The 8,800-nt window shown below is 55.1% G+C and overlaps 1 protein-coding gene across 1 annotated transcript; it reads left to right on the top strand.

Annotated features, from left to right (window-relative positions):
* The first annotated feature begins 5,870 nt into the window (after positions 1 to 5,870).
* On the top strand, positions 5,871 to 8,800 carry MRPS23 (mitochondrial ribosomal protein S23). The gene is made up of 5 exons (XM_074890319.1): positions 5,871 to 5,981; positions 6,070 to 6,237; positions 6,746 to 6,823; positions 6,934 to 7,057; positions 8,339 to 8,800. Exons 1-5 carry the CDS (start codon positions 5,938 to 5,940, stop codon positions 8,495 to 8,497), a joined length of 573 nt encoding a protein of 190 aa, XP_074746420.1. The 5' UTR covers positions 5,871 to 5,937; the 3' UTR covers positions 8,498 to 8,800.

Below are 8,800 nucleotides of genomic sequence, written 5' to 3' on the forward strand. Positions count from 1 at the left end.
AGCGCCGGGCAGGGCACTCGGTGGCTCCGGGGACGCCCCTCGCCGTAGGTAAGATGCAAAACACCAGCCGGGGGGTTTGTAGTTGAGGCCGGCGGAGGTGTTTTTGGCACGGAGAGTTTGCCGAAGGGCTCGCAGGCGCTGCCGGGTTTGGGGCCGGGGCTGGCCGGTGGTGGGAGCAGAGCACCCTTCCTCGTGCCCACCCTGGGGCTCGCTGGGCCGGGGAGCGCGGTGGAGGGCTGGGGGGCTGGCAGGCAGCGCTTGAATCGTTGCGGCTTTCGGAGATGCTAAAAATAATTACATAAACAAATTCCTTCCCCGTGTAAGTAATGAGTGACGAGCGTAAAGTCAGAAATCGCTCCCGCCAGCACATTTTCTTCTCCTTTATCGGCATAATCTGTTTACTGCTAAATGCAGGAGGTGGCTATAGACGTGCCTGTTTCACTTTCTGGCTCCTGCGAACCAGCACAAATGTTGCAAGCTTGGAGCTGCGAAGGCGGCAGACGCAGAAACCCCAGCCATCAAACACACACGCAACTGTTTTCCCTGCCTCTCCGCGGGGTTTGGTAACAAAAGCCCACACTGCAGGCGCTGCCTCCCGACAGGCTCCTTTTCAAACCCGCCCGCAGCCCGCCTGCCTTTGAAGTGGACGCCAAGATTTCTTTTCCCCGCGAGCGGCGCAGCCGTTGTACCTGTCGAGGGCCGGCGGGGATCAGCGGGGACCCCTGAGCTTCGCCCTCTCCCCAGTCCCCAGGCAGGGCGCCGGGGCTGGTTTGAGGTGCCCGGGGCCGTGGGGTGCAGGTGATGTCCCGCCGGCACCGGGGAAGCGCTCCCGGCAGCAGCGGGGTGCCGATGGCGAGGGCAGGACGCGCTGAGCTGGGAGTACCCCAGGCCACCAGCGAGCTTTGGGTTCCTAAACTCAAAGCAGCGGAAGATGCACCCCACCGAGCTGCTCCTGGCTTTGGGGTCTGCTCCTTTTCTTTCGAAGGAAGGATTGAGGAGCATCCCTGGCGTCGCGGCAGCCCGGCTGGTGGGTTAGAGCCATCCCGAGCCACGCTGGCCATGCCTCGACGCACGTGGGCTCCGAGCCCGGCCTGCTCCCCACCGTGTGCCCGGTGCTGCGGTGGAGGGGGGTGCTGGAGCCACACGCTTTGCGCCGGGCTGCCCTGCACCCCGCGGGGTAAGAGGGGCGTGTGTGCTCGGGGTGTCAGCGTGGCTGCGGGTGCGAGGGGCGAAGTGTGAAGCTGGGGCTTTGCCGATGGGAACAGAAGGTCCTTTAGTCCCTGGGTGGGATCTTTATTCCCAGCCTGAGGCTGGTGGAGGAGGGGCTCCCTTCCTACCCTCGCTGGCTCTGGGGTCCGTAGGAGGCTGCCGTTACTCCCTCCCAATCCAAAGCAGCTCTCTGCATATTTGGAAGAAAATCAAGCTTGGAACCGGATCAGCTTGTCAATGTTCCAGCGCCTCTTAGCTACCGAGGGCTTAACTTTCAGCGAAGTTTCCATGAACGCAGGAAGCCCCGACAGGCAGTCGGGCAGGAGCTCTTGCGTGAAGGAAATTCTGCTTCTCCCAGCCGAGGAGGTTGTTGCTGGAGGGTCGGTCTGGCAAAGCGCTCCTGCCCTGGGGGCACTTGCAGCGTGTCTTCCCTCTGCCGAGCCCGTGGAGGGTTTGCCGTGCTCCTCGGAGGCCTCGTGCCGCAGCTGCGGAGGATGGCGCAGAGCTCTCTCTGGCAGCCCGGTGCTGGGTGAGCCGCGTTCCGCGTCGCCTCACAGGTCAGTCCTGCTGCAACCGCTGGAACCCCTCGGCCTCGCTGGCCTCGTCTACCCGGCCAGCAAAGATTTTGGGTTGGGGGTGGGGTCTGGGCACACGCGTGACTGCGACGGGGCCTGCCCGTGAGCGCAGGGGGTTGGCAGCGGGTGGGCGGGCGGCCGCAGGGGCTCGGGGATGTCTTTGCTAACACGGTCTAACGACTTACCCTGAAATCTCCGAGGCTCAGCGAAGCCTCTCTGAATGATGTCACTCTGTAGCCATTTCAAAATATCTTGGAGGCACAAAGCATCGTTTTAATGGAGGATGAAGAGTGATTGGGTTTATGTCCTATAAAAATAAAATTGGGTCTAATGAGTAGAAAGGCCACTAAAACCGGCTTGGAAGGCAAAATGCATTTCTTACATAAAAATGTACAATTCTCAGTGACGTTTGTATCACTTCTATACAAAATGGTTTAAAAAGAAAACAAAAGCAATCTGTGACGTTTGTGAGTGTTGCTATTCTAGAATTTATTTCCATAAGTGATTTTTTTCTTAAAGATGTTTAATAGTAATTCATATAATAAAGTCCTGTTGTACTCTTAACGCTGGGGTGTATTTTGCTTTTTTTCGCCCATTTCTGGACAGGGGGACAAATTAAAAAATGGGGTTGGGGAGGGAGATGCTTCTTCCCTTCATGCCCGCTGTAGCTGTGTCCCTCATGGCTGCAGAAGCCCGAAAGCCGCCGTGGCTCGATGCCTCCCTGCTCCTGATGGTGCTGAATTTGCATCCGATGATTTTCTCGAGAAAGCGAGCGCGGCGCGAGGCCCGTCGCTGGTGAGCTGCCATCTCCATCCGGGAGCGATTCCTGCTTCCACGCGGCAGGATTTTGGTTCAGGAGCAGGTCCCCGCCGGTGCCGGTTGTGGCAGAGAGCGAGAAGAGCACCGGGAGCTCACAGGGAGCGAGCAGCAGCGAGAGCCCAGGATTTGGGGACAGCCCTGGCACAGCCGAGGATGCTCTTCGCCTCAAAGCACCATCACCCCGCAGCACACTGGGTGCGTGGGGTACCCACCGCTCCCCGCTGCCATCCCCGAGCCGGGGTTTCAGCCGGAGCCCAGCGCAAAGGGCTCTGCCGGGGTCAGAGGCTGCGAGCGTGGGGCCCCGTGTGAGCTCCCCCCACGTGTGTGAGGACCTGCCTTTCAGGAAAGAGTGGAAAAGGAGAAATGCTGTGGCTTACCGGCTTCATTCTGAAAATAACAAGCCTCTGGGGGACGGGGTGTGTGAGATTTCTTTAAACTGTTTCATTAACTATCGCAGAGTAACTCCTCCGTGTCTGTCAAGCAGGCAGTCTGGCTCCTTCACGTTGTCTCCTGGCGGAATGGAAATACGCTGTTACTATGAATTATTTCTGAAATACACGTTATTCCTCTCCAGCCCCACACAATTCCACACCGAGCTGGCCGGATCGCCGGGTCTGCGAAGATGGACTGGATGCGTTGGTGGAGTTGCTGCCGTAGGGGCTGGTCCCAGCAGCACTCCCGTAGGGAATTGCCTGCTCGGCGCTGGGCTTGGCTTCCCCTTCCTTTCGTGTTCCCTGCAGCAGGCTGGAGGAGGAAAACTTTTGGTGAGAAACTCCTCAGAGGCTTAAAAATGAACCCAAAAATGAGGGGGAGGTCTGTGCTAGGTGTGAGGGAAGGGCAAGGGACTGTCAAGCCCCATTTACAGGAGCTGGTCCATGGTGTCCCCAGCCAGCACCCAAAACCTCGGTCTCCAACCCTTCGTTTTGGGGAAGAATAGGACATTTGGCCTGTCCAGACTGTGCTGCCCTTGAGAAATAGCCCCCCGGGGGCAGCCTGAGCAAGGCAGTGTCTGGCTGGAGGGGCTGTGAATCCAGGGACTGCTCCAAACCTCCACTTTCCCTGGCCACGGGCAGCCTGGGACATGCAGGAGGAGGGTTATTTCCTGGCAGCAGGGCAGGTGGGCAGCCCCGGGGGGTGCATGTGGAGCATCCCCCTCACTTGTGGGGATGGGGCCGTGTGCCCGCAGGGGACGCAGCCGGAGTCTGCTTGCCCTGCGCCAGCTGTCCAGGAGCAGCTTTAGGCTGCTGGCAGGATTAGAGCTTCCCAGCCTCACGTGTGGCTTGGAAACCTTCCCTGTGAAAGAAGATGCTGGAAAAAGTCAAGGCATTCTTGCCTTAAATGTCAAAAGCATCGAAATGCTGGAGAAACCCTGGCTGTCGCCTTCCTGCGGAGGCCAAGCAAGCTGTCGCGAGCCCACGGGGGAGCCAGGGCTTTTTCAAAGAGCTGAAAAGACCCGGGCCTGCCCAGTCCTTTGAGCAGCTCAGATGCAGCCCTGGAGCAGTCCCAGCAACTCCCTTTTGAATTCTTTTGCTCTACGGGGGCAAGGGTTTTTCTTTCAAAACCGTGTTTAAAAAAAAAACAGCAGCTGAGAAAAGCCCAGGACTGAAAACTGTGCTCAGATGACGATGAATGCTAGAGGTGTTTTAGACTGGCATCGAGTACCTGCTGGCTGTCAGTCTGCGGTGGAAATTTACCGCCCCCTTCCTTCCCAAGGCTGGAAGATGGAAGGAGAGAGATATTTTTATTCTCCTCAGCTCATTCCCAAGCTAAGGGCTGCACCTAGTGACCAGGCACTGCTCGCTGCCACGCACTTCTCCCAGGTCAGGTTGGTGGAAACGCTGACCGGCTGTTTACACAGGGGAAAGAGTCTGGGTGTAGCTGCTGGATTTTATAAATCAACGTAAATAATACAGACTGGGGCTCTGTGCTGGGCAGCCAGGCACCGTCTGCTGCCACCTCCTGGGCCCAGCAAGCAGTGCTGGGGCTGCCCAGGGCAGGATCAGGCCCCCGTGCAACCCCCAGACAGGGCTTGTGCAAACCATGGTGGCAAATCCCACCGTTCGCTCTCTGCTGGGTGAGACCCAACACCAGAAGGCGACCGGGGCGAGACTGATTCTCTTCACATGGTGATGGTTTGCAGCCCCATGTCACCACCGGTCCCCAAGCTCCTTGGCTGCCGTGGGGACGTAGCGGTGCTTAGCTTAGGCGACAGCAAACACGGCAGGTGTCAAGTGCTGCGGGTGGAGGAGACGAGCCCCAGCCTCTGGGGACGTCATTCCTGCTGGAGGAGAGAAATGACTTCGCAGAGGAGGAGCGGGCGCAGCACACAACTGCAACGTCTGACGTGTCCCCTCCTCGTGGGACCGGCCAGCGTGGGCGGCAGCAGCTCCTCCTTCCCTTGGGACAGTGTCCCTCGGCCGGGACAGCTGTCCTCCCCCATCACCCGCAGCAGCCCCCCGAGGCCGGCAGCCGGGCAGCCCCGACGGCTCCCTCAAGAAACCGGAGCCAGCGGCCAGGCCGCCCCGGCAGGGCCCGCACGTGCTGGGCAGCGGCGTGGGGGGACAACGGCCGCCTTGGCCCGGCGCCCACGGCCCCACGGCCAGGGAGGCTCTAGGGAGGCACAGCTGGTGTCATTCCAGGGCCGGTGCTGAGGAAGATCCTGCAGTGTCAGGACGCGGCCCTTCCTTTTAATACTTAATTTGTCTGTTCCTCTTCTCTGTAGAATTATCCCTTCGGCTAAAAGGGCTTTTCCTGTTTCTTCAAACAATTTTTCCTCTTCAATGTTTCCTTCTTCCTTCAGTTCATTGAACTTCTCAACAAACCTAGATTTCAAGATTGTAATTTTACTCCCACAAATAATGTTTTGGTTCACCGAAAGGAGAAAGGGACAAGTTCCAGGAACATTTCTAGTTTAATCCCAAATAAATCCCACCTCTGGCGAGGCAGGAGGAGCAGGGACTGTTTGGAAGCAGAGGCTGGATGCTCAGAGCGGCTCTGAAGGGGACAAGGCCCAGGCTGAGGGGTCCCCGCGCTGCCGCCGCCTTCACCCCCCTCAGGTGCGCGACCTGGCGGCAGCGGCTCCTGAGCTGGGGTGGCCGCGGGGGCGGCGGCGCTGGCCCTTTAAATTGAGGGGAGGGGGGACACGATCCGGCTGAGGCCCTGCTCGGCCATCGGCTGGCGCTGCCTGGGCGCCCCCTCCCGTCGCATCTATCGGCAGTTGGCTGCGCGCCCTGGCAGCGGCGAGAGCGCACGCGCGCTTCCGCTTCCGGGTGGAAGGGCGGGCCGTTGCTAGGGTGGAGCCGTTGCTAGGGGAGGCCTGGCCGCCGGCGCCGCCATGGCGGGGAGCCGCTTGCAGAAGATTGGGAGCGTGTTCAGCCGGTGCGGGGGCCTGGGGGGCGCTGGGAGGGCGAGTCGGGGTGTCCCCGGGGCCGGTCAGGTGTCCGCTGAGCTTCCTCTCCCCCGGCAGGACCCGCAACCTGCTCCGCATCGGGGTGATCGAGAAGCCGCTGTGGTTCGACGTCTACGCTGCCTTCCCCCCGCTGAGGGAGCCCGTCTCCCGCGTGCCGAGGCCGCGCTACGGCAAGGTGAAGGATGTCATCCCTCCCATCTTCTACCAGGAGGACCAAGTGCGAGCGTGAGTTACTGTTTCCCCTCCGGGGATGGCCGCCGAGGGGTGCCTGAGCCCCGCCATCCACCGGAGACGTTCCTCTGCCCCTTGTCACTGGCCCTGCGGGGGGATACAGCTGCCTCACTGTCGCTGGGCCTTCAAGCAACGTTCTCTCTGCTTATTTATATCATTGTGTGTTTGTACCCTGTTATTTGCCGTCTATTTACAGTCGCTGGTGATGCCTGTACCACTCCTGTAAGCTGTGGTGGGTGGCCAGGCTGGGCTTAAACCCTCTGTGAAGAAGTTAGAGTGCTCCTCTGGCTCGCCGGTGGTGGTGAAGATTAGCTAGAATTTATTAAAGCTTAAAAATGATGGACTAAACATCTCTGTGTAACATAATAGCTAATGGGAAAAGGAGAAACAGTTATGTGAATGCTTGTTGTTGTAGCCTAAATTAAATGACTCTGATGTTGTTTATTTACTCCATCCCTTTTTGATGGTTTGAAAAATGAAACTCATCTCTTTTTTTGAATAGGAGATTTTACAGAATTTATGGCAGTGGTCCAAGACCTTTCGACCTGTCGCAATTAAACTACAAATCTACTTGCCAGAGGTAGGATTTGTTTGTGATTAAACTAGAAATGTTCCTGGAACTTGTCCCTTTCTCCTTTTGGTGAACCAAAACATTATTTGTGGGAGTAAAATTATAATCTTGACATCTAGGTTTGTTGAGAAGTTCAATGAACTGAAGGAAGAAGGAAAAATTGAAGAGGAAAAATTGTTTGAAGAAACAGGAAAAGCCCTTTTAGCCGAAGGGATAATTTTACAGAGAAGAGGGACAGACAGAGTAAGTAGTAAACATTCACAGAGTTGCTTGGCCAGTGGATTCAGAAAACTTTGCTTCCAGGCCCTTAATGCTGAGTTAGTCTGAATTAAATTCTGAGCAAAACAGTCACGCACCTGATGTTTGTAATAAAACGTCTTTGCTGTACAGAGTGAACTTTTCCCCTTATTCTTGAACGTGACTGGCCAAGGCTGAGGTACTTGGGGGACAGAAGAGAGAAGTACTTGTTCTGGTGGTGAGAGATTTAAGTCTTCAGTGCTTTCCAATCATCCCTCAGTGTGTCTGTACAAAGCACCTGGAAATACGTGTGCCTGTTACCGTATACATGTGCTCTCTAAGGTAGCAGGGGGTAAATGAGAACCTCTCGCTCTTGTTCTTCAATCTGGATCCTGAACTGGAATTTTTTGCATAAATCTTGCTGTTTGGGTGGTTGTGGTTTGTTGCTTTGGGTTTTTTTCCCCCATGTTTTATTTAAAGGGACAGAAATAGAGGTTTGTAGTCTGGAGGTTGTTTACTTACATTTTTGGCAAGAAAATAACTGTCCAAAAGAACCGTTGAAAGTGTTCTGGTACAGCTTTCTGTTTTCTCTAATGTACAAGAGAGAAAATGGCTCCTGGGCACGTGGAGTCTAATTCCTCGTTACTTCAGGCAGTTGTCTTGTAACTCTTAACGTAAAATGGGGTAAAAAACCAAACAAGATGCTTCTCGACCAGCATGTCCAGTAGAGTAGGACATGGCTGCTCTGTGATGGTTAGAAATGTTTTGCCTTGTTCATGATTAATTGATTACCATTTCTTCTGAGAATGCTGTCCTTGTAGTTGAACACCCCCAAAAAGAAGGGAGAAGAGCTCTTTATAAAACCTGCAGTTTTAAACTCTGTTAGCTAAATTCGTTTACTATTCTTTAATACGCTCTCCATTCTCCTCGTTATCCAATGATCTCGGGGCCGTGGTGCTTTCCCCAGTGAAAGAGGCTGAAGAGGAACAGAAATTGGTTCTGCTTAAAGTACACTGTCCCCTGAGCACCTGAAAAGATGAAATCACTGACTTTCTTTCATCTTTTAGCTTGGGGTCAGTAGTCTCATTTTAAATTTCTCGCCCTGGTGATACCTTAACACTGTATTGTACCTTAAAAATAACCTAAGCATGAGTTAGAACTTTTCTGACAGCTTTTTTGTTGGATGTACAAACTGGGGCTGTTGCTTTCTATTGCTCTCTTCAGTCACGCTTTGACAGAAACTTTTTACAGCCCTGTTTGTTAGTGATTGTCTGTCTTTAACTGTAGGTAGCGCAAGAGGATCACCAAGATGTTGGAAGCAGGGATTCTGCGATACACCTGCAGCTCCGAACGCTGTTGGAAGAGATGCAGGAAGGGAAGAAAGATCAGAAGGAGCAGACGCCAGAGCGGGCAGAAACGCAGAAGGAAGATCCCTTGCCCTCCTAACGGCCGTGCTGCCGTCCGGTGACAGGATGTGCCCTGCCTGTGGCACTCACCTGCCTGGAGCCAGAGTTTCTGCCTCCACAACCTGGCAGTTACGAGACATTTTCTTGGGGGAAATATGCCTCAGTTATTCGGCTCTAGTGCCTTCCGTGATCGTGTGTGTGCCACACGTTCTTCTTCCATCTCCCATTTGTATAATTGGAGATAATAAATCTTTCTGAGGTTCAAGACTCGTTATCTCAAATTGTGAGTCGGAAAATAGGAGCACAGAAGTGGAAAATTAAACATTTTCCTTAAAAATGGAAA

The sequence above is a fragment of the Strix uralensis genome, chromosome 20 (assembly GCF_047716275.1).
Source record: "Strix uralensis isolate ZFMK-TIS-50842 chromosome 20, bStrUra1, whole genome shotgun sequence".
NCBI lineage: Eukaryota > Metazoa > Chordata > Aves > Strigiformes > Strigidae > Strix > Strix uralensis.